At 39.4% G+C, this 26,895-nt stretch overlaps 1 protein-coding gene across 2 annotated transcripts in view; it reads right to left on the bottom strand.

Moving 5' to 3' along the window:
• tpk1 (thiamin pyrophosphokinase 1) overlaps positions 1–26,895 on the bottom strand; it is a 96,755-nt gene that overhangs the window by 51,209 nt on the left and 18,651 nt on the right. For both annotated transcript variants that reach the window (XM_072688822.1, XM_072688823.1), the window contains 3 exons: positions 14,142–14,211; positions 6,140–6,212; positions 2,909–3,004 (listed from right to left, as the gene is read on the bottom strand). In XM_072688822.1, the coding sequence (XP_072544923.1) occupies positions 2,909–3,004; positions 6,140–6,212; positions 14,142–14,211 (239 nt within the window). The remainder of the gene's footprint in view (positions 1–2,908; positions 3,005–6,139; positions 6,213–14,141; positions 14,212–26,895) is intronic.

Raw genomic sequence — 26,895 nt, 5'->3', positions numbered from 1 at the left:
TTTACTCGCTTATTTATGAGGGGACAGTCTAAGAAGAGAACGGGAAAGTGTTGACGTGGCAGAAACACAGTGATTATTACACTCGGCTCCACTCGTCTGACTGATGCGCTCGTGGCCTATCCCTGGGAGCTTTAAACACTCAGTGTGACACAGAGCTGTTTAAAATGCAGGGACGATAATCAACACATCACACATGCCCCCCTCCCACAGAGCCGTTTAAAGAGCAAGTCATTACGAGCCGGCCGACACATAAATTGTACACATTACAGTGGTGAGGTAATTACGCTGACGTTTAGGGGAAATTACTCAAAATATGAAGTACATCTCATGATGCGAGTCCTTCTGCATTCACCTAAAACTGCCTTTCTGAAGTTTCCTTTCAACCTTCTGTGAAAGTAAAGAGAACGACCTCACACTGAGTGCTGAAGAAACATCTAAAGATGCACATGATGTACTTTCAGAGATTGCTTTGCTGGAAATTCACGTTATAGTCTACCCTTAAAAGCAGCAGTTATCATCAGCATCAAGCAGAGAATTTTAGCAGATTATAAACTACGAATCTTTACCACATTTGTTTTTTTAAGTAGAAAACGTATTCAAATAAATAAATAAATATTATACGATTTCCACCAACAGATTATTTGACTGGCTTGAAGAGATAATGCTTAAAAGCAGCATTATGCGAGAATTTGCATCCATTTTGCTCCTGGGCTCCCCCTACAGTCAGGAGACAGATAGTCTAATCTGAGCTTTAAGCCATCCCTAAAGGGCATACTTTAAAATATTTGGACAGGTGTGAGATACAGAAACAACACTGAAAGTGAAAGAAGCATGTGGACTTCCGAGGTAGAGTGGAATTAATAGATTTCACACAAAAATTTTATTTCCGTTATGAAGAACCCCCCAGTTCTTGCTAGCGTTATCCAGTCTGCTTCCATAATGCAACTGCTGGCATGCCGAGCCCAGAGTAGCAATGATTGAGACGCTTTTCTCTTTAGTACAGGTCAGTGGACCATCACAATAATTTTGAAGCTGCAATTTTAAGGTTAAATGCTGTCAATCTACAAAAATGTAAATAGTATTTTGGACACTATTTTACTGTCTAATTTTAAAATACTGAAAAAAACCCCAGAACATATGTCATAATATGTACAAACATATAATTGGACCAAGAAGTCCAAAGTTTTGCACACAACTAGGTTGAACAATCTTGTAATAGTCTTACAATCTCATAATAACAAAACAGAGATGAAGTAAATAAAATAAAAGGGTGTGTGCTCTGGGGATTAGTACACACACTCTCACACAGCAGAGCAAAAGGGCATGGGCAACTGAAGGGGAGAAGGTAAGTGAGAAAAACAATAGGGGGGAAACAAGAAAAGTTAGAAAGGAAACAAAAGGACACGGTGAGTGTATGTGTCTGTGGGTGTATCTGATGGTCAGCAGACTGAGGCCCTTCAGACAGGCTGTCAAAGTTCGCAACCAGACAGAGAGCAGAGGGTGTATCTCTCATACACCCACACATAAGCATCCTCTTTGACAGCTCGCAGGACGCAAATTCACAACTATGCTAAAGTCGACAGCTCAGACACACACACACAGGTACGGATGTTAGGCGTTGCAAACACACACTTTTCTCCCAGCGGATGAAAAAAAAAAAACATTCTGGAATCACAAAGCAAACTGCCGCTCCACCTCCGGCCTGACATCTAAGCTCCTTCAGAATCCATTCTTCCACACAGCCTCTCTCTGTAGGCCCTTGGTGTACATCTTTATTTCATGTCTCTGCCCCACGGCCATCTGCTCTGATACCTCCCTGTACAACAGGATATCCAGGCGAGTGAAAGCATCTTAAATATAGAGAGTAGATCTTATATTTCTCAACATGAGATTTCCAACTCTGTCATTATGAAAACCTGCATCTTTGAAATGTGTAACATTTCGGGAGAGAGGAAGAAAACACATCTTCATGTTGTTTTTTTATCGTGTTCATTGGGCAATGTTCACTTCTGGCAATTTTAAGTGGTGAGAAAAAACTAACAGAAAGAAAACAACAATTGAAATAGAATTTCAAGGTTTTGATTAGATAGCAACAACACTTAATACACTATATGGACAAAAGTATTGGGACACAAGCTTATTCGTTGTTTCTTCAGTTTATCTTGCTTTTGTCGGAGGTCTACCAAGTGGATCTCTTTCCTTTTGACTCTTCTCCTTCATTCTCCTTAGTGAACAGTTTTATATCTCAACAAAATTCTCTGATAAAAAAATTACAAACATGTATGCAGATTACATGAATAAAGGCTGGGCTCTTACCTCTGCATAGTACTGTATTTCTAAAAATGTTCTGATATAATAAAATTATTTTACTGTACTTGCGGACAAAGAAAATCCACTAATATTAATTCAAGTTTAAATGATCTTACAATATGTGTACTTAAATATATGGTTATTTAACCTAAATACAAAGCCATACAAGATAAGATAAACTCTATGTAAGATATATTCAGTACCAGTTTTTCAGAAAGGGATTAAGCCTGGTTCTAGACTAAATTCTACTTTCAATGAAGAATCACCATTAAGAAAGCTCAGTAGTCCAAGACTAGGCTTAATCCATGTATAGGAGATCACCCCATAATGTCTATTTAACGGCAGCATTTTGTTTTTTGTTGTGTAGAAGTTATGAATGAACTACAGGGTTTGACTGGACATAAACAGAAGGTCAGGTGAGGCAGGCATTTAAGTCCCCCCGCATCACACACACACACACACGCGGTGCAGTTGGAGTAGGCGGTGACTTAGATTAGAGACAAATCTACATCATCAGCATCAGCACATTGATTTCCCACTGTTGAGCTTTGTAAAACAAAGGCAGCGCTGAGAGCTGACTGAGAGACTGAAGTCGTACCTGCACTTGCCGTCCTTTGATCTCCTCCACCATAATGGCCAGGCACTTAGTGAAGTCTGTTAGGTCCTGGTCAGCCGTTTCGATCAGCCTGCACTTCTACAAGCATGTGTGGTCAAGGAAATGGAAAAAAGGTCAGTGTTAAAACAACTCATGTATTTACCTTGGCATAGTTGAATAATAGCAGTTCTTATGACACATACAATGACACTCAGGCACTGTCCTTGTTCAAATGGAAATTGGGCATAACCAAAACAGAGCTGGTGGTTCATCTGTTCATCCTCATAAAATTACTTCATGTGGTAAAAAGCAATTGAACTGGGTTTATTCAACTTGAATAAATACTTGAAATGATACAAAAATGAAAGCTGAATAGGGTGCCTTCAGAGGTCCTGTAGAGTCTGTGCCTCGAATGCTCAGATCTGATTCTGGCACCAACTTAGGACTTGCTAAATGACTTCATATGGTGACAAGCTTCATATGAGAACAAGCAATTATTTCATTTAAAGTATTCATTTGAGTTGAATTAACCCAGTGAGCCATAATGGTGTCTTGCTGTAATCCAGCCAGTGAGAGCAGTGGTGGCTCAGCGGTTAGAGCGCCGGGGGTGGTATCGATAACAGGGTTGTGGGTTTGATTCCCGGGCTCGGCAAGCTGACACTGTTGGGCCCTTGAGCAAGGCCCTTTACCCTCTCTGCTCCCCGGGCGCTGGAGTTGGCTGCCCACCGCTCTGTGTGTGTGTGTGTACTAACTGCCCCTAACACATGTGTGAGTGTGTGTTCACTACCAGATGGGTTAAATGCGGAGGACACATTTCGCTGTACAGTGTACACTGTACAGTGACAAATACGTGCACCTTTTAAATGATTCATAAACCCACCACACAAGGAAAATCAGTATGTAAAACCTCAACTGGGCATTGTTTTTTACCCCAAAGTCACTCTAAGCAAAGGTTCTCTTACAAACAAGAGGTTTTTCCCTTGTAATCAACGCTTTATTCGAATGACCAGTACTGACTGCTGATGTTTACTTGGAAAAATGTCACAATGACTGTAAGCAACAGCAGAATACATCACTGAACACTAACGCTGTTACAGCAAGTTCAGAAACTTTTTTTAAAACTTAACAAAAGTGAAAACAGTAACCCCCTCCCTCCCCCAAAATAGTGTTTTTTGCTGTGTGTGTGTGTAAATGGTTTTGTCTCATTGGGGGAGCTGTTCAAAGTGTCAGCGAGGACTGAGGGGAACACTGCTGCTCTGTTCTGCTTCAATAGGGGCGTCTTCACGCGCCGATCCAGGTGACTTCTCATTCGCAGCAGGTAGCACAAAGCCCGGCTGGCGAGTGTCAGCTGAGGAGCTTGTTCGTGGTGCGGTGTGATCTCCCCTTTATCCCCTACAGAATACCGCTGGCTCTCTGCCTGCTTTTCTCTTCATTCACATTCAGATATGCAGCCATGCACCATCGCACTCAGGCTCTTGCGAAAGTCTGTAGACAAAATGTATCTTTGTGGGCTTTCTTGCGACGCTAAAGTGCTTCGCCTCATGTGCCCATGCCATTTTTCTTCAGAGCAACGTGCAGTTCCCACAATCAAATTTGCTGCAAGTGGAAAAAATGGCAGGGGGGATCAACCTGCGCTGTGAAATCTCCATTTCAAACAAACTGCACGCAGCTAAAATTAATTTGGCAAACAGAGCTGCGAGTGTATCTTCAATATTCAAAAAATGTATGAAGGATTATTCTAAGTAGCAGTATAACTCTGTATGAAATATTATAACGATGTCTTTTGTTTATAAGTAATTCATTACTTTTCTCTCATTAAAAAATCAGCTGATTGAAAGATGAATTTTAACGACTGTTCAAAATGTCTGTATAATGAAAACTCTCATGTGATTCTCAAGTCATTCAAAGCATTTTGGTGAAAAAGATTTTGTTCTAGACAAACTCCCCAAGTCAGAATTGCTCACAGTGGTGGTAAATGGAAGCAGAGGTCTGAAGAGATGACTGCCTCTAAAATCTACCGAGCAGACAGCAACCTAACCTAATAGAAAGTCTGCTTAAGATCACTTACAGTAGTCGTCAGATTGTTGGACTTTTCTTTGCACCACCCAACTCGTCTTGTTATCAGGAATCTTTTAGACAGTGTGGTTTGCACACTACACGACTGATCAGCGATATGGGGTTATTACACATTACAAGATCTTTTCCCAGCAAGAACAAGTATGGTCAAGAAAACAAATGTAAGATCTGATGCGCTGCCATGTACAAGAAATATTTTGTCTTTCAAAAAAACATGAGTGACGTAAGTTGTCTCAGATCATGTCTTGAATGCTCCAATCTGTTGTGGTGGCACAAGGGGGACCTAGTCAGTATCAGGCAGGTGGTCTTAAGTAATACTATACACATACATTCAGTTCCATGACAAACTCTTCTAGTACAACTCAGCCATTTTGAACGTATTTACGGAATATTAATCTTTACAGTGTAATAAGGAGTTAAAAACACTTTTGTAAATTAACCTTTGAACGTTTACAGAACCCCCACATAAAGCAAAATGTATCAGCAAAGGAATACATACATCTCAAGAAAGAACTATCTGTGGACCCTATTTTTAAAACTAAGAAGAAAAAAAAGAGAAAGCATGTTGAGGACAGTAACAATAGCAACAACAAAAAGGAGGAGTCTGGAATAATACCACAAACTAACCACATGGAAACCCTGAAAAATCTTTCAATGAAAGATCATTTAAAGAAAAACTGTTGTAAACGAGACGTGAGTTTTTTTAAAGTCTAAAGACCCAGCACATGACAAAAGGTTCTACAACAATTAAAAGATTACTTTGGAACATTAAATTCAAGTCAAGAACAATTAAGGAACCTTTTTTAAAAAATAAACAAGACAACACTTTGAAGAACCTTTCATTGGACAGATCTTTAAAGGATTGTTGCTCAAACCCACCTCAAACCACATAAGTCAAAAACATAAGACATAGGACATAAGAAGTAAAGCTGCGGACTGTCTGCAGGCTACTGAGGAATGGTTTGAGAACCACTGCTTTACAGAACCACTGTTGTAAATGATGAGATCTGTGATTCTGAAGAACCTTTTTAAAGTCGAAAAGTCCAGGACATAATGCAGTCCTATACCTATTAAACGATTTTATATAATATATATACATTCAAGCCAAACCCAATTAGGTATAATTCATTTCTAAGAATGAAGAAGGAGATAAAATACCTTTTCTGAGTAGAAAGTCTTGACATCTGACGTAATGGAATCAAAATCGCCACTTATGTAGTCTGGTAGAAAACTATACAATATGAAGGAGAGAGAGAGAGAGAAAGAGACAGATAGAAAAAGAGAGATAGAAAGAGGGGGTGGAAAATAGAAGTAGTTAAAAAAAAGTACAATTTGGGCAGTCATCAGTTCCTTTATTTAACCGGAATGAATCCGTTGCCGTGACGAGGCCGATGGAAAGCTTCAGTGACAGGCCTCCAGTAAAAGCCCTTCAGGGCCTGCCAGTCACCAAAGCTATCTGTCCTCCGACGTGACAAAGGCTGCAGACAGCCTGCCTGACACACACTGAATTGATATACACATGCTTGTCTACCTTTCGCCCCCAAATATTCACAAATGGCCATGAATGTGAGCCTGTGTAGATGCGCAAGATTTCCAGGATGCCACAAGATTGGCTGCACTTGGTTGAATTGAATATTTTTCAGAGAGAGCATGTGTAGAGCAGGCTGCAGCCTCCTCCCCTCCCCTACCACCCCGCAAAAGCTAGAAAAGAAGCAGAGCAGGGCGATATAGCTGTGCTATCTGGAGGTATTAAAGCATCACTGTTGCGATTTCACGCTCGAGTGGCTGCTGTATGTAGCCGTGAAAGGAGCAGGCCTGCAGTGGCAGGCTGCTTAAGAGTGATACCGTACAGGATTACACCGCTGCCCGTGTCTGCTTCGTGTGGCTCTGCGGCTACTCATGAGCAGCACAAAAAAACAAACCTTTGCGTCCCAATCTGGAGACAACTTTAAAGGAATACTTTCTTGGGGGATCATTTAGATGTGGGTATATATTTCCATTAAATGTTAGTAACATTAGCCTTAGCAACTACACAACTTTATTTACTTGTTTAATTATATTGGTAAAGTTAAAAATATCTTTAGGATCTCTAAAATACCTCTGAATTGATGCTTCTGTAGAGAACCATTTTGAGTTTACAAATCTAGACTCTACACACAATAAAATATCTACCTTTTCCACATGCAAACACTAAGTGAACATTTACCAATGGGACGGCTGGTGTCCAGCAAGGCAATTTAATAGCTCAAATACGTCTACCTCACTTAAGAGTTCAAATCAGGTGCATTTGATCAGATAGATCACCAAACCACTTCTTAAGAACAGCTTCAGTTCACCATGAAAAACATCAAACAATGAGCTGTCTTTGATACACAACTGCTGAATGTGTTGCCTACAGCCCAAAGCTGGGCCGTATGAACGGTTGATATGGCCCATTCAATTTCTAAACAGCTTTTTAAACATATTTAAGTAAAAACCTTTATATGTACTGAATTTTATCCTTTTTACTTTTTTTTTTCCTCAGCCCACCATAAACATTGCATATTTTGGAAAACCCTGGTTTAACACAACACTAGTCCATGTTAGATCATTCCTCAAAAAGAAATTGTTCTTTAAGGAATGCATATGGAATAACTGTGGTGGAAATAACTGGTTTCCTTCTTTACATAAAGGTCCAGTAATGTTAGACTGGGTGACTAGACCAGCCATTTAAAATATCTGACTTCACTGAAGCGTTCCTAAACCTGCTCTTTAATGCTTCAGCAGTGTTTGATGGTATTATCATCCCGGAATATGGAAATACGTCAAGGGAACAGTGTTTGCGCTATAGGGAGCTCCTTGGCCATATAGAACATGCTCATATTCCCTAGCTGTTACATTGCTATGCAGAGCAATCATCAAACCTAATGACTTTGCTGAGATGACTGCCCATGCCATTATCATCCAACATTAGTTGGCTAACATCACAGTTGGCAAGAGCCGTCTTTGGCTTTCCTCAGATGTAAATATGTAGGGGGAATGAGAAAGACGACTCATAACGGACCATATTCCTTTTCACTGCTCAGTTGGTCCAGGTTTTGCAGTCCTTGCGCTAGGTTATGAGATCTTTGTATGTTAGTCAGGGATATCAGATGCTTCCAAACAGCAGCTCTGCAAAACCCTTGTACCTGGGTAAAGTGCACAATATGGGTTCAAAATAGTGTTCATTAAATTTTTGAACATTTTGAAGATGGAATTTGCAAGCACTCTCTTTTTCTTTGCCAATAAAGCATATCCTAAATGATCCCTTTACAAAGGCTTTTTTGACCAGTGTAATTTGGCCATTGATTATTTGGCCTATTTGGAACCACGTTAGATACCTCATGGACTGCACAGCTGCCTTTTTATAGGGTGTTTCTGTTATTTTGTCAATTCCCTGTGCACCTAGATCAGAACCACTAGCCAGAAAAGTACACTTAATGCCATTCAAAGCATTTACATCAGTGTAAGGGTTTTCCCTAGTCTACAATCCAATACTAATAAGAGACTCTTTATAATATGTATTAGAGCAAGTAAGAGATTTCAACTGGTAAATCACTGCATCACTGATTTCCCATAAGGTCTTTCACCTTATTGGTACTGGTTCAGAACCATATGGTTAAACAGTTGGTTGTTTTGAAGCAGCTGTAGTGTGATAAGACTCTTTCCTTGTGTATTGCCCTTCTCATCTCACAGCTGGATGAGACAACATAAATAACCTTCAGCTCAGACAGGTCAGTGGCCACTTTAAAGTGGAGTTAAATGAGACCTTTCCTCTTGACATTTTAGCAGCAAATGACACTTCCCTCTGAATGCCCGCGAACCTCCAATTGGAGTCCAAACATGCCTTTCTCCCATTCAAATTAAAGTGTCACTTAAGGTTAATAGTAATGTGAAGACAGGACCGCCCCTGTAAACGAACTCAATTTGAGGCGGAGCAGCCCAAATTACGATATCGAAATGGAGCCGTTCCAAGAGATCGGACTGAAATAAGGCTTAAGAGCGTGACCAGAACATCTGTCGCTTCTGATGGTTGATGCTTTTTGTCACGGCACAAACAGACAGAATCAGAGACACTGGCTTCGGCTTGCTTGTTTTTCTTTGTTACTCACCTGCCAAAAGAAAGACGCAGCAGAGCAGCTATATAGAAAACTTTCCGGCCAACACCTGGGATCACATTTCAGCACGCAACTTTTTCATTTCAAGCTCATTATAGGGAATTCCATTGCTGTTCATATTGAATCTGGCTATTTTCAGCAACAGTCCTGTAAAGATTATTTAAACAGCACACAAAAAGGGTGTCCATTCCCAATCTGAGAGACTTTCATTTCTTTACAACAATGCTTCCCAACCGTTTTTCTTTGTAGTATCTAAGAAAATCTGTGTGTGGATGTAGACAGCGTATATATATATATATATATATATATATATATATATATATATATATATAATGTTTGTGTGCCTGTTTGCGTGTATATAAATATATGTAAGTTTGTATGAATAAATGTCAATAATTACTATGTTGAAAAGGAAATCATATGAATAAGATTATAACTCATACAATACCCAAAATGTAACCTAAAATGTTACCTAAACGAGCTCGAACTTTTCCAAATACCGATTACGTCACGGCAGTGCGACCAGACTGTCCTATTTTGAAGGCTCCTTTGTACAGCTATCATGTTTTTTCTAGTGATGAAAGACTTATCATTTACAGAGCAATTCAAATGTAGAAACCCAAACCTAAGCAGGGCTGGATGCCACAATAACCTTTCTGTCAAACTTAATAACATACCATTATACATTTGTTTTTGTAATGTCCTGTGCTTTGTCTCTTAGGATGAAATATACTTGGCTTTTTGGAATCAACCACATTTACAACACTGTGGACCTCATGAGCATCTGCGACTCTGACACATGCAAAACTACACTGTTTAGCTCAGTGTCATTAGCAGTGTTTGCTAGCTCTGCTGATACTCACTGTACTGGGTGGAGTGAAGTACTCTCAAAAGGGATATCTGGTAAGCAGTGTTTAAAGTCCCCTTACTCTTACTCTACTTCTTTGCCCATGAAGGTGAGTCAGATATGGTAATAAATAAATAAATAAACAAACAAACAAAAAAAAAAAAAAAAACCCTGGCTGGCAACATTCAGCACTTAAAGTTCAACACTGACTTCAATAGACTTCTGCGGTGGTGAGTGAGGCCCATATTGCCTTCTAGCTATTAAACGAAGAACTGCAGCAACTTGTGTTATATATATATGTATTCTCCCCACACTACACCCACTATACAGCTATACATGGTTATTATAAAACAAAGCACACACTTTGACACACATCTGTAAGCTCTTAAATTTTCCAACCATGGGTCATCTAATCTGAAATGCTTGAGAATTGCTGGCTTAGAGCTTCTTAATCATCAAACCAGACAATAAGGTTTTGATTTTGCCTTCAGATTGATGAGAAGCTCCTTCCCAATCAGCAAAGGTCACTGAAAAAGAGTCAAATCAACAACAAGCCTGCACCAAACAACAATTCAGAACATAAAATATGATTCAATTGTCCACGTTTGCAGGTCAGTTTCAGAATTAAGGTTAGAGTCACATGATATAACAATATTACAATATGGAGATATAAAATATTAAAGAGGATACATTAAGATGAACTTATTATAATAATAATGTATCACTCTCCAATTAATGTTAAATAAAGCTGGATCTGGGGTAACATGGTGCAATACAACATAAATAATTCAGGGAACATGGTGTAAGCCACAATATCTCTACATGCAAAATGCCTGATGTTATGGATTTTGTAACAGGATAGCATTTGGAGGAAGATGGGAGTAAGAATGAGAGTGCACAAAGATGATATACAGACTCATTACTGAATGAACAGAATGCAATAAAATAATACATTGGATTTTTGACTAGGTCATCTGAACACCGTCTGATAGGATATTACCCTCTAATGTTTTAGCGTTCCTTATGCAGCACGTTTCATTTATAGCTTCCCACTTTCTGTGCCGAGTTAATTAAACCAGATAGGAGCTCTTGCCCGTCTTCCAACAGAATGGATCTAATTCAGAGATCGAACAGCAACTTTTAGGTATGTTCACTCATTTGTCAGTGTTACTTTAATAAAACATTCATATGTGCTAAAATATTTATAACGTTACTCTCTAAGCAATTTTTAGTGAATAATCTTGGATCACTAACAAAACGATGTGTTAATTAACAGCACACTTTTTGTGCTAGCGCTATTTTAACACTTTTTGCATCAGGCCACATTAACTTAGCATATCTCTGAGAGAGAGTGTGAAATTTGAAATGTCATTACAATACCAGAATACTTAACTTTAACACTGATGTGCAGTGTAGTAACACAATGTTTCTACCTTACAGTGGCAAAAAAATCTGCATACAGTGTATACACCGTCTAAAAAGCCTATTATTGTGTCACATTTTCTTGTGGCCCCTCTCCTCCAAAGTCCACTTAAAAAATGTCATTGATTTATCATAAAACATTATTTAGAATTTCCAAATACGTGACACATTTCCAACCTTAATCAGTCTGTTTTTTGTTTGTGTGCCTTTAAGACTGATAAATTACCTTACTGATAAACTACCCTGGACTGCAACTTATTCAAAAAGCAGTTTAGGCTGAAACACTTTTCAGTTTTAATTTGAATGGGTGGGGCTATACTGCTATAGGCCGAACAGGTAAATGTAAATATGCTAATGTAATTTTTTTGTGATATCACTTTAAAACTGTTATTTCAGCTTAATTTTCATAAGTGGACCGTATAGACTGGAAAGTGACATATCACATCAAAATCTATTTTTTAAAAAATTATAAAAGTGAAACTAAAAGTGCATTTTCTATGATTTGGGACCTTTAACAGAACACTCCATTCGCTAAAGGCACATTGAGCATCCAGGCACGTTTTAGCAGGCCGCAGTAATACAGTGTTTACAGCTCCTACTCCAATAAAGCCCGGCACTCTAAAACTAATCAAAGAGCACAGAGAAAGGTCACTGCATTAATTACATTTAAAGCAATGTGAGATAATGATAGGATACGGCTCAGTCCAAGAGCAGAAACCATTGAAGATTTCCCTCGCCGTCAGTCTGCATTCGCACATAATCACTGTGGCTGGCTATAATTGGGCAAGGTTAGGGGTCGCCTAGTCTCACAAAAGGCCATTACGCATTCTCCATCGTGGCGGGGACTGGTGGGAACACATGCTAACGACAGACAAAACAAATCAACCACTCCTCGTGTGCATGCAAAACAATGGCTCGAGAGTAGCTTGATTTACAAGTGCAATTAGCAGCACATTGTGCTTTGGAGAGGGGGTCCGAAACCCGCTTGATCTCGACCATCTCTGATTGCGCTTTCCTCCCCTAAAGAGCAATTCTGCTTGGAGTGAAGCTGATTCGTTCCAAAAGAGCCTCTCCTCCATTTCCACATTATCCCCCACAATGGAGGCTTTTGTTTACTCTTCAGAACTGTTCAATCACAACAAAACCCCCTTTCCCAGTCCAGCCAGTGACGACGCGATGGAGACTGTGCACATGGCTAACTGTCAAAGAAAAAAGTGAAGGCGCAGTTATGACAGCTCGAAGGAACATTTACTGATGATGGAGGCATCAGAGGAATTGAACTTTGACAGGTACAAGTGATTTGATGGATGGTGACACGCAAGGAGAGCGGCCACGCGCACATATTCAAAACGTGGTTTGTTTTCGGGAGCATCCTTTGAGGCGTCTTTGGCAGCGCTGCAGCGAGCTGATAAGAACGACATGGATTTTTTGAGGAGCTTGCTCTAAGCGAACCTTGCCGCTAATGTGCTCAACGGATCATTAGGTCCCTTATGAATGCATCTCACACTGTTTTGATTCCCTTTAAATACTGCGTGTCCTCTATTACAAGAACACAGCTCTTTTGGAGACTAAAAGCATGTTGCTACATGTTGGACAAAATGCGCTGAACTATTTCAAATGATTGTTTTTTTTCCACAGTTTGTTTTGTTTAAAGTTTAACTGCTGAAGTTTAAGTGGTCATATTCCAGTACATTTCACAAGTATATTGTATATTTTCACATTATTTCTGTAAGTTTTACATGTGCTTTTATGAGTCTGAACAACTAATTCTCCAGTCTGGTTTGATGCTGGTTGTAGACTGACCTGCTTCCCTACATTTACACACACACACACACACACACACACACACACACACACATATATATGTGTGTGTGTGTGTGTGTGTGTGTGTGTGTGTGTAACTAATTACTATTGTTAAATGTGCCCTTTGCCCAAACAGTCAGGAATTCTAAACAAGTGGTCAGTCAAAATTCAGCCAGGTGTAAATCTGTAAAAGTTTCTTTATTTTACTTTGTTTTCCTCAAAACTTTGGAAGACATTTAACCCTTGAATCTAATCCCATCAAAGTCAAGAATTATGACTTTCATTTTGCTATGTAATTACTTATTAACATACATGCATAACTCCATTTCGAATCATAATTAATTATTATTTTGTATTAAATTACATTTAGAATCTGCATTTTCCATTCAAAGTTATTTCTCAGTTTCATTGAGCAATGAGTGAGAAATCATCAACATCAAATTATGCCATGCATTTCTTATTGCCAGTAATAATTGTGACTTCTCAGGGTTTTCTATTATTTCTATGAACGTTGGCTTTTCAAGATGCTTGACTATTACAGTTGTGCCTAAAATCAAACAAAAACACATGTAAAATACGCTCTCACACATGTTCCTACACTTCTCAATTTGGGAGCTAAGATTTCAGTCTTATTACTGGCAGAATGGAGCCACAGGGCCTCAGAAGAGAAGAAAACAATTGACAAGTGGGGCGCCAATTTAAAAAGGGGTGTGGAGATGAATTTGGCCTGTCAGTGAATGACAACAGGTGATGGATCTGGAGCTGAAGCTACAAAAAGCAGTCTGGCAGGTCGGCTCCCGCAGCAAAGCCCTATGAGTTTACCCTTCCTGAGAGTGCTCTAATGTGCGCCATGACATCAGGACCTTGACAGCACCAGATCCATCTCCGCTCAGCAGCGGCTGCCCAAGGCCCCAGCCTTTAGAGGAGTTAATAAGGAACCAAACTGGCTTACCATTCCTGCTGACCGTCAGTGAGCCGATAGAGATGGTTGGCTCCTCCGTCTGCACACGCCCGGATCGCGGCTGCAACGACACGGAAAACCCATATATGACCATTTTATTTACTATGCAAAACAACCAGTGAATGTCTTATGTCCATTCACCACCCATCACTATGAACAATTCAGATGGTCTATAAACCCACTATAAACCCACTCAGAATGACTGCTTACATCTTAACAACTGAATTATGCAGGACCTTTGACAGACTGATGGAATTCCTCTTAAAGACAGAGCATTTCCTACAGCTGCCCTTAAGAAGGAAGAGCAGAATGCAGGGACATTGTGCTGAAACATCTTCTTGGTGTTTTCCAGCCACAGACTGAGAGTATAGGACCTTGTAGTTGCAGAGCTACGGTCATTTAGGGTCATTTCAGGAACAAAGTCGGGGAAAAAAAGGCTCAGTCATTCCAAAACAACTACCCTTAACATGCTTTATTAACATGCGGAGGTGTTATGCTGAAACCCTCATTGCAGATGCATTAAAAGAGCACACAGTGTGATGGAATTTCCATCTCAGCAGGTGCCAACACATGGAAATAAAAACAAATAGATTGTTGTAGATCATGACCAGGCTGACAGTAATGGTCCCCTCGCGCTGTTCACAGAGGCACTAATCATTTGGTATGAAGGTCAGCTTGTCCTGTCAGAGTCATCATCACACTGCGGGTCCCGTCCCCTCAAGGTGAATGGTAGTGAAGGTAAATTCATGCCACAGAGTTCATAGCTGCAGGTAGTACAAGGGAGGGGGGAAGCAAGCAAATGTCAGTTTTGACTCTTTAACACATTTTAAAATGGCAGATGATGGTATTTGTTTGTCCACAACAGAGTTTGTTTTTAATATTTCAGGTATTTCAGAGGTATCTTTGAATTTTCTGTCTATTCAAACTTGCTGAGGTTTTTCTTGGGTAAATAGCAAAGCACTTTTGTAAGTCACTCTGGATAAAAGCATCTGCTAAATGCAGCTATGAATCACCTTCTTAACCATAGAAGTGTCCCTGCAAATTGCTACTGCAGCTTTGCTATACTATTCATATGTATACAATATTTAATTGCTTAGTGAATTTACACTCGGTTTAACTCGGTCATGCAGATTTCTCCTGTACAAAATCCAGAGAATTCGACCCTTCCTCTCTAGAGAGGCCGCCCAGGTGCTCGTTCAGTCTCTCGTCACTTCGAGACTTGACTACTGCAACTCTCTTCAGGCACACCATCAGAGCCCTGCAACTTATCCTGAATGTAGCGGCACGGGTCGTCTTCAACGTTTCTAAATTCAGCCACGTCACTCCACTGCTGCGTATTCCTCACTGGCTTCCTGTAGCTGCTTCCCGCATCAGATTCTAAACCCTGACTCTTGTCTACAAAGCCAAGAACGGGCCAGCCCCTCCGTACTTGATGGCAATGGTCAAAAGCCGATCCGCACCTAGAGCCCTTCGAGCTTCAAGTACGGCTCGGCTCGACCCGCCATCCCTCAAAATCCATGGAAGACAAGCGTCCAGGCTTTTTTCTGTCCTGACACCAAAGTGGTAGAACGAACTTCCCCTGGGTGTCCGAATGGCAGAGTCGCTCGCTGTCTTCAAACGCAGACTGAAGACCCTCCTCTTCCGAGAATACTTGGGCGAATAGCAGAGTGGTCTCCTTACTAACTTGTGTTTAGTAGTGTCTAAACCTAGAGATACCTTTAAATATTTGGTCTATTTAAACTAGCTGAGTTTTTTCTTGGGTACATAGCAAAGCACTTGTGTAAGTCGCTCTGGATAAGAGCATCTGCTAAATGCCTTAAATGCTAAATATACCATATGGGCTGTAAATATAGTCAGATTTTATTCTATACACATATTTGCGAAAACAGTGTGATTGTCATCGATTACTTGATTTGAGGGCAGATTTTTTCAGCGAGAGACTGTGTTTGCATTCAAAGTGCTGTTCAGTAAGTGCTTATTATTGTTGTTTTAAATCAATGTAATGATAGAGTGTGACTGGAATGTAAAACATTTTCCTGTCCATAGGTTTTTTTAATAGTTTGCACACATACAGAATAAAAAATGCTTTTTAATCACTTGTTTGAACACATTTATTACAATTATTACAATCAAAATAATTAGAACAATTTGACACCTTAATGGTAGAAATAGCTATGTTTTTATGTTTTTACATGTAGTCCTATAGTTAATATAGTAAAAAAAAAAAAAAAAAAAAAAAAAAAAAAAAAATATATATATATATATATATATATATATATATATATATACACACACACACCAGAAACAAAATTGTAGACCTGCACCAGTCTGGGAAGATAGCAAGCAAGCAGCTTGGTGTGAAGAAATCTACTGTGGGAGCAATAATAAGAAAATGGAAGACCTACAAGACCACTGCTAATCTCCCTCGATCAGGGGCCCCACGCAAGATCAGCCCGTGGGGTCAAAATGATCAAAAGAACGGTGAGCAAAAATCCCAGAACCACACGGGGGGACCTAGTGATTGACCTGCAGAAAGCTGGGACTACACCATCAGGGACTCAGATCTTGCAGTGCCAGACGTGTTCCCCTGCTTAAGCCAGTACATATCCGGGAACGTCTGAAGTTTGCTAGAGAGCATTTATATGTTCCGGAAGAGTATTGGGAGAATGTCTTACGGTCAGATGAAACCAAAGTAGAACTGTTTGGTATAAACACAACTCATTGTCTTCATATTCCGACACCTTAGGGAAAGAGGGCTGAAAAGTGGGCCACTATGTGCAGACATGTCTGAACAGTCTCAGAACCAGAAATGCCACTTTGGGTTTAGAAAATATTTGGCTTAATCATTCCAGATGAGGTCACTCCGCCCGCCAGGCTAACCACACACCCCGCTGAGAAGAGAGCAGCGCTATCTGGTAGGACCCACTGTGGTAGCCTGCATGCCTACACTAAGGCCAGATATATACTCAATGCAAGGAGGCAAACAGAAATGACAATGCTCTGCCAATGCTCAGCAAATCCACGGTCCTGCCGTACAAACTTTACGCAGGTTCTTACATTACCGTGGTGGTTAAAACACTCAGTACTCAGGGGGGTAACAGAGGACTAATCAACATCTAAAGTGGTCCGCCATGACAGCTGACTGGAAAAAAAGCACATTATGGGTACAAGACAACTTGTTGAATGTAGTTTGCGCTTGTGAGCGCTCAATCACTCCCAAATCCCAGTCTACATAGCTCGAATTTGTTTACGTTTCATTTTTGCTTGAGATATGTTTCAGGCCTAACTATTAATGGTGCATTAATAATTACAAAAAATAATCAGAAAAAAGTTGTTCATGTATTATCCATCAAAGTCCCTCAATGAAAAAAAACAAACAATCAAAACAGAGCTCATCAAATTATTCATGAGCTCACAAAAAAGGGAAAACAGTTAAATCACAGGGCTGTAAGTGGGCATGTAAAACCACATCTAGGTATTTTGGCTACAACACACTTGGATGAGAATACCAACTTCCAGTTTACATCAGCTAACAGACATCTGCACTGCTAGCATCGTGCTGAGTGATGGAGGGGTTAGGGAGGACCACCCAAGACAGCAAGACTAGTTAAAGCTCACAGATGGCTGTGGATTAAACTCTCGGCCACCTGATTGTATGGCCAACGCATAGACAATTTTGCACCAACCAAAAATCACTGCTAATTAAACACCAAAAAATCATATCAGTTAAAACACAACTAGATCTCACCTTAAAAACAAAATGTGGAGCAGAGGTTCCAGTCTTATCTCTGACAGGAAGAAGCCACAGGGGCTTCCAAAAAGATGAAAACACTTGAGAAAAGGGACATCAATTTACAAAGGGCCAAAAATAGCTCTTAAATGGCCACTGTACTCTATATTAGCCTTTTTCCTGATAGATCATCAGTCTGGTGCTTTCGTAAGGTTTAAAGAGTCTGTTGTATTGGTAAGCCAATTGTATGAGTCTATGTTCTATGAGCTATTTCAGTGCCTGAGTGTAGCGGACTGATGAGTTTGGTTCTTCTGTCATAAAACACACAACTGTAAAAAGCTTCAGGAACGAGGTTTGGGATGTTTTGGATATAAACATCAAAATGTATGTTTCCTATTCTGAAACACTATGCTTGATGTTTAAATCATAGTCCACAGTATTCAGAATACTTCACAGAAAGTTTTTTTATTTATTTATTTACTTTTATTTTTCTTTACCAGCTGAACTAAACACAGTCGGTGAGGGATTTGCTCTCAAGACGATAGCAGGTGGTTGCAAACATGAATTTTCCAACTGTGTTTCTCCACTGAATACATTAGTGATTTTAAACAAGGTATTTTGAGAGAAACGCTGTTCCTTTGATGTGTAGAAGTGTTTTTTTTTTTACCTTCATCACAGGGACATGGGGAACGAAATTGTTAAGTCTTCTATTCAATTTGAACCAAGCATTCAAAGCAGAATCCAATAAGAGTTTATTTTTTAGTGTCATTTGAATGAAAAGCAGGGCCAGGCTTTCACGGATGGATGAAACAAAAAAATAATTCAGGTGAAAATCGAACGGGTGCTGCAGGGGTGACAGCAAAGAGCGATCATTAAGCTCACGTCAAGACAAACATAATCTCAGTTAAGCTCGCTGAAGGGCTGACGACAATGGCATTGAATTTCATCATATAAGCCATGATTTCACATCCACATTTCTTAACCTGTGTGTTTGTGCGTGGGTGTGTGTGTGTATTAGTCTTGTTGGAAAGAAGAAAAATAGCTCATTATAGTGAACAGAATGAGCCTAGAAGGAACAAATGATCTAGAATGGTCATTGTTGACTGTGTTAGTATTGGAGTAATCGACAGATGTTTTTGGTTATTAGTGAGTAATAAGAGATTTATAGGATAAAACTGTTACAGTAATTAGCTTTAAAAAAGGTAAAACAAAAAAAACAGGTCTAACTAAACCATAATAAAAATTTGGAATTTGAACAAAACTTGGAAGACCTCTTTAAAATCCATAAAAACAACACTGTAAAAATACAGGGTATTCATAGTTCTTCGATAAAAGTGGCAATCAGGGTTCTCTGTGTAATGCCATAGAAAACCTGATTAATTACAACAATCTTTTCAGTCAGTCACAGTGTTGCATTTTCCATTATAAATCGGTCCATGTGTAATGTGGCCCATTACCTCAAATGAGCTTTTTAAACTGGCACAGTATCATCTACACTCCTAACAAAAGGAGCCAAAAGGGTTCTTTGTGGGATGCCACAGAAGTCCATTATGTTTTTTCAGGCAGTTCCTTTTGTTTGAAGGAAGATGCAAGTACAGTATATAAAAAAGCCATTTTTTCTCCTTCCATTTTCCCATTCTTACTGCAAAAAAACCCCAAAAAGTCCCACCGCCCTCCCAGATCCACCCCCTAGGACGTTCATTTTAAAAAAGAATGCTAAGTGCAACGACAGCCTACATGATGTACACGATCCAAATAACACTTGATTCGAGTAGAGCAAAGTCATATATATGGCAGTTAAAGTGTTAGGGGTATCAATCAAAATGTAGGCCTTATCTAACCTACCTCCAAATTTGTTTGGTTCCTCTACAGAATTACTTAAAGAATCACTTGTATAATCTAAATTACAACAAAGTGTGGCATACACCTCCACATCCATTATAAATAGAGGCCATTCTAAAAACCTTTATTATTTAGCCAATTATTTATTATTTTATACTAGCTCCATAATGGTGTGTGGTGTTCTTGGTTGATTGTCACGTGATGTAATCTGTAGACTGTGACTAAGCTTTCATACTGGTTATGGCAGTCCACAGAAACATAGAGCTTACTGTCTTGGTTGCAAATTATGATAATTTACACATATTAACCTTTTTTGCCCACTGTTATAAATCTATCGATGAAACATGGCTTTCTTCATGATTCAACACTGACATAAAGCCATAAACATGTCAAAACAGATGTCATATGCTGTAACAATCACCAGGTCTCATCACAATCACCAGGATGTGCTACAGATGACAGGTGCTACAGTGTTTGATGAACTGACTTTTACCAGTACTGGTAACATGACACTGTTTAACTATAGGATACAATCTGTTATGACAACTTTATGACATGTTTATGACATGGCTATGTCAGTGTTATGTAGCAAGGTTCAAGTTAAGAGTTGCTAGAAATTTAATTCTGCAGTTCAATAACTCATAAAGACAGCATATTCATCATTCAAATAGGCAACAAGAAGTTCAGCAAAATCCTAACTGTAATGCGGACAGCTTACAAACAACATACCTGCTACACGCCCTTCTGTTTTCTGTACATGATTGGCATGTCAACGATTGAAAAAGAGCCTTTTCTTCCGGCTCCTGAAAAATTAACGTGGCAGCTATGGTGCACTCCATCGCTGCCTATGGGCTTTTCTCTTTCTGTCTTTATAAGAGTGACTGAAAGATGCCCAGAGTCTCTCTACAAGCCGATCAGACTGACGTCCCACTCCCACAACGTCTACACAAGTAGAGACCGATTAATAATAGATTAGAATAGATCCTGAAGTATACTCAAGGTTCTGCCATTCAGGACTCATGGCCTGGTTCTTCTGGCAGGACTGACACACTCTAAACTTTTCCAGGCTTGTTTGTCCTAAGCCTTGAATGCTAAAGCAAAACGCAACAATTACTGCTTCTTCTACTATTTTCCTTTAATAGCATTTCTTAATGCTGTTGTCACACTTGCTCAATCTAAAATCCATTGTCTTTTATTTGATCAATCTCAAAATACAATTTGGGCAAGCAAACACATGAATATGAATATACTTCACACTTCAGTGGCCTTTTGGTACTCTGTTGAAGATACAATAAGCATTTCCGTAGCAATCTGAGTTGCATCCTAAATGTGTGCCATGCATGCTTAGAAAGCACTGCAGCGCAACCAACAATAAAAGCAGCATGGAGATTCTTTTATACAGTAATAGACACACAGAAGCACCCAGAAAGCTCCAATTTCACTTCCAGTTCCATTTTAAAGATCCATTTTATTTTGACCAACCATGCAGCTCAGACAGTACTCATATTTATCTGTTAAAAAAGGGCAAACACTTTAAATAGACCACTGACAAATTAGTCAAGATAGGGTTGAACAAAATCTTTGACTGGCATAAATGAAAGGGCTTTGTTTACGCACCACCTTTTTAAAGACTGCCGCCTTTTAAAGATAACAGAGGGCATCAGATAGATATAATCAGGAATATGATTCAATTTCTTTCTTTTAAATGTCTGGAATATACTGATGGAAGATCTTTTTCAACCAAAAAAAGTGTCAAGTAAGGAAAACTGCCATGTCCTCCTGGGTTGGTAAGATGGTAGAGGGTGTGACGGAGAGAATCCAAAGTGAATGGATTCCTATGGAGCTGTGTGTAGAGCTGTGATTTATTACTGGGCAATTAATATTTACATGTGGACTTGTTTTCTTAACACAAACAGAATGCAATATTTCTATGATATCTGTGATATGATCTGAACACTTTCAACTGAACACTTTCAAGGCTAATGTCAGTGGGTTTATTCAGTAAATAATTCAGCTCTCAGTAATAAGCTGTAATGCCTGATCCTCAATGCACAAAACCTGGTCTCAAAAACTGGAAAGATACTGGTATGACTTTGGGCAAGATACTGATAGATTTTCTTTTATGTAATATATTCTTCTATGTTGCAATTAAAATGAAAGCATTATTGGTTTAAACGTGCTGAATTGTTTTGTTTCTGCCATTTAGGTTCATTCACCTTTATTCATTTTGGACTTGTTCACAGATGCCCTCTAGAGTCGTGCTGTCAGTATACTGGGAGAAACAGAACTGCCAACTACTCTCTATGTATTGTGAAAGCTTCATTACAAACAGGCCAACATAAATGGTCCAAAAATGCTTAAAAAAAACCCCACTATATTAACGTACACTTTAAGTTCCAGACTTTTGTTTCAACTGTGGCAAGTTAGTGATTCCATCTAGGCTTTTGACATCTCTGCTATGTTCTTCAGAAGTGTAGCCACCAATAGGAAAAACCCATTCTGATGAGATGTAAGGCATCTGATTCTGTTAATAGTCTACCGTATTGAGCCGCTGCCAGTGGTTCCATTATCCAAGTGTTGTCAAAAGTAAGTTGAGAGCAGAATCAAAGACAAATGCTCCTATATAAAGATCTGATCAGAGGAAACGGCTCCCTTAGCTACCGCTCAGAAAGGAAAACATGAAGTGATTCGCACAGACAGTGAACACCTGCTGTGAAAAAGACTCAGAGAGACTCTACTGAATGCAAATGAATCATTAATTTTGGCACCATGCAAATTATATCCATGCCACGCTACCTGTAATTGTAGAGTTGGTAAGAACATGGCGTGTGATGCACGAAGGTGTGAAGTTGGCACACCCTTACAAAGGCACAGGTCTATTACTTAACATTAGCAGTTCTAAAAATAAGGTGAACATTTGGACATGGAACCTTTACTTAATTTGAGATGCAATTTAGTCTCACTCATCTGAGCAAACTTTCTTGTGATATCCCACAGAAAATCTCAGGTAAGAGCACAGAACACTAGCATTTTTAAAAGGGCCAAGATCATGGAAAACTTCACTTTAACTTCAATTTCCTTCACTTTACTGAAATGAAGAAGTCTGGAGTAATATGTAAACACTGCAAATGTTGTAAAAATGTACTGTTCACTCCCCCAGTCTAAATAGTCCATATCGCGAAACTATACTGTAAAGGCAGCCTCTGTTTTTGCTGTTGTCACTAGACCCACCTCATTTACACAATACCCCCTCTTCAGCCTACCAGATTAGCCACGTCCATTCATACTGCAGTTCTCAAGGGGGGTTTGAATGAGTCTCAATACAGAACAGTCATTCAGAAAAGAGCTCATTGATCTAATCAGAAACAGCCACTTTAAATCTAAAGGTTAAAATGAATTAGGACTGTATTAGGAACCACACAAATGTTGTAAGCAGACCTCAAAGGAAGAAAAAGTGAATTCACAATGTCAAAAAAAACAATCTTACACACCCCCTTAGTCTAAATGCAGCCAACACATGTTGATAGCAGTATTCCGTATTTAGTTGCATTATATAATGTTTGGTAACAATTTATTAGAAAAGGCTTTCAACACAGGAACAACACATGAATCAGACTTTCATTAAACATACTCACAAAGCAGTATTTGAATATTCATGAACATATCTTGACATTAGTTGATGTAAGATAAGATGATGTAAGATGTTTCATGACTTAAATGACACTGTATTGATAAAAGGGCCCTGACATATATTTGATAAATACATTAAAGTGTAATGAAGCATCATTTCCAAGTAATGAAACAAATCATATTCATATATATGAGGAATGAGTGTGAAAATTAAAAGAATTAATGAAATTCTTAGATCATCAAATTGGTTCTTTAAGGAAGTATTAGTTGAACAGTCCCAGTAGAACGCTTAAAAAAGGCTTTAGTATCCAAAGTGTTGTCTGTAGAGATTCACTGAGGCAACTTTCTGATGCATCTGAGGACACTGGAGAAGTAAATCACTCAGATCACAACTGTGCCCGCGGCCCAGAGCAGGATAGATAACCTTGTAAATAAACATTTCATAATCCCAGCGAGGGATGCTTACTCCATGTGTCAGAAACCCAGGCAGGCTGGGCAGTGTTTTATGGACCAGGGTATTGATAAGGCAAGACTTTGCTCCAGGTGATTTAACACATGCTGGCGGAAAAAATGAAGCCAGTCCTGTGGCCTTTTTAAATCACCAGGGGCCGAGCAGACAAATAGTGGAATGAAAAGTTAATTACTCTTGATAAAGGTTAGTTGATGACTGCACTCTGGCGAGAGGTGACTTGAAACAGTGGTTCTGGTTGGATGGGTACTGACAATGGACTACTATGGTGCTTGACCTCACTGCACATGAACACATGCTCTGTCACTTCCAGTAACCAAGCTTGTCCCAAATTTGGTCTCTACCATGGCTGACAAAATTCTTTACACAAAATGTCCTACATAGAGCAAGGAGGAGGTATCATCAAACACTGCATGTTAGACATATTGTCTAAATGATCAGGTAACCACACAGAAAACTATGCAAACTGGCTTACTCTCAAAGAGGAACGCCACTAACCTTCTACAAATTGAGCATAATTCAGTGGTTGAGATGTAAATAAATTAATTTAGAGTTGGTTTGGTGTGAAATGGTTGATTGTAGAGAAACTACTGACTTGTGGTGGTGATGAAAACCAGGCGTTACCATGACTACAGCACAAACAACGTCATTTTATTTACTTCCCAAAACCTCCAGTGAACCTACTGTGTCATCTGAGTTTTCTTTGGGGACTATTCTGCCACGCAATGCCCTGCATGTATTCCTCCACCAGGAAACGACTTTTACAATAATGCATTCTGAGCTGAAAGCTTATTGCAAAAATGTCATAAAACGATTTCCCAGACAACAGACAGGGTACGCATAACCATCTGGTGTATTAACTTTCTATGAGGGAACTTTAAGGTGCATTAAACTCTTCAGACATCTGGTTCTATAAACCACCACTGTGAAAACAGAGTTTTTGCTATACTACAAGTATCCTTTGCTCCCAGCATACTTGATCCAAATAATCAGCTAATTAACAAATAATGCCTGTGCTGAAGAGGGTATTAGGGCTGTTTTCTGGCAAAAACCTGGCGATAGGGTATGTATCACGATACAGGGGGTAACAATTTATTATATTGCCACACTGTAAGCAAGACCATATACTGGAATTTTGTTTTATCCAATTTAAGAAAATGGTCATAGTATAGAAAACACCATCATATTCACAAAAGAGTTAAAGAAAAGTTGACTTTCACTGCAGTCAGAACAGTGGGAACTAAGGGCAGAGTACAACACTGGTGATATAAACACTACACAAAATGAACCAGTGTCTGACACTAGTCTTTGCATGAAACTATTCATTAAAATTGATACTAAGTTATTGAGAATCAATGCAGTATTGCAAAACCTAATTTTACAATATTCTGATACACCATTATTCTATCTCCTAGTGGACAAGTTACAGCAAAAAACCTAAAACATGTAGGTTACGAACCTGTAAAAACATTGTGCTCTCTCTGACTGGGGATTTGAACTCTGCAACCTCCAGGGCATAGTGACAGTGCTTTAGACCGCAGAACCACTCAGAGCCATGTTTGAATGTAAAACATTACAGGGTTATGAACCTATGCTCTAAACAGTGCATTTCATGCCAAAGATCTCTAAACTTGCATGTGCATATTAAGCATTTAATTATGCAGATATTTTGAAAAACATTGAATACCCCTTTAAGTTACAAAAGTGTGAAGATTTTACTGCTGACTCCTGGTCTCTTGAAGGGTTTTACAGTAACTTAATCAAATCCCTTAAACTCTAAAACCCCTTGCGGCAGCCTGGAGGCAGAGCTGCTGCCCCCTAACCACGAGCAGAGTGCTCCTCCCCCTGATTAGGGACACCTGCAGGGAATCAGGGGAAGAATATGGACTTTAAAAAAGGAGCTTCAAGCCAGTAAGAGATAGATCTTGGAGGGAAAGCAAAGACACATTGGGAGAGAAAAACACTTCAATCAAAGTCAGCTACTTTCAATGATTTCAGTTTAGTTGGTTTTGCAGTTATGTATGAATAGAGAACACTCTGTTTTGCATTCATGCTAGTCGGTGTACATATGATCCAAACAACCAGCACTAATTCTGATCTTTCTGTACATTTTCCTTCCCTTTCTTTGTTCCCATGAGGTTCTCTTCTTATGACGCATGTATGAGGGTTTTATAAGATGTATCAACAACAGTATTAACAGGGTACAGTATTCCCTAAGAATTAAAAAGGCTGTTTTGGTACTCTGCCTTTAGGAGTAATGTACATGATCTCTCTTCTGATTGGCTGCCTAGTATTCCAACTTGTTAAAAAAGCATCTGGCTAAAACACTCCATATAACTTCTGCACAAAAAAAAAAAAAAAATCAGGGTGTATTCTTAAACTAAGTGTCCATTTAGGGACTGTACAAACTGTAGTAAAAGGTACTATTCATTTTAAGCGTCAAAAAACATTCAAACATGGCTCTGAGTGGTTCTGCGGTCTAAAGCACTGCCACTATGCCCTGGAGGTCGCAGAGTTCAAATCCGGAGTCAGAGAGAACACAATTGGTAACGCTCTCTACGGGTGGGCACATGGCGATCTCTACCCGGTATAGGCATCTGTTAGGCTAGTGTGGTGGAAGCCGGTGTTTTCCTTTGAGCGTTGGCTGCCTGGCAATTCTGCGCCGGTAATGGTTTGATGAGGGGAGATGGTGGCTAGCTTTGCATGTGTGAGGAGACATGTGTTAGGAGTCCTTAACCCCCTAGTGTCGGGAGCATTACTAGTGCTAGGGGGAGTTACAAACTGGTGGGTTAATTGGCAGTACAAAACTGAGGGAAAAGGGGATAGCAAACAAAAAAACAATGTTCACAAATTCCAACAAACTCTTTCTAAAGAAAAAGTGAAAAACTTACCATGAATCTCAGGAAAATGAGAGCAGGATCAGCGGGGTAAGCCGATGAAACCTCATTACTAATATGCCACTGTGCTCATGCACATGAGCCTTTGATTTAGGTTGGTTACTTTTTTTCCAGAATAATTCTAAGCTGTGCGTCGTTCCTGAACACTAGAAAATGTGGGCCCTACAAAGTTCTTCT

The sequence above is a fragment of the Salminus brasiliensis genome, chromosome 1 (assembly GCF_030463535.1).
Source record: "Salminus brasiliensis chromosome 1, fSalBra1.hap2, whole genome shotgun sequence".
Classification (NCBI taxonomy): domain Eukaryota; kingdom Metazoa; phylum Chordata; class Actinopteri; order Characiformes; family Bryconidae; genus Salminus; species Salminus brasiliensis.
Note: the sequence above shows the minus strand (reverse complement) of the source record. Positions and strands in the feature narration are given on the sequence as shown.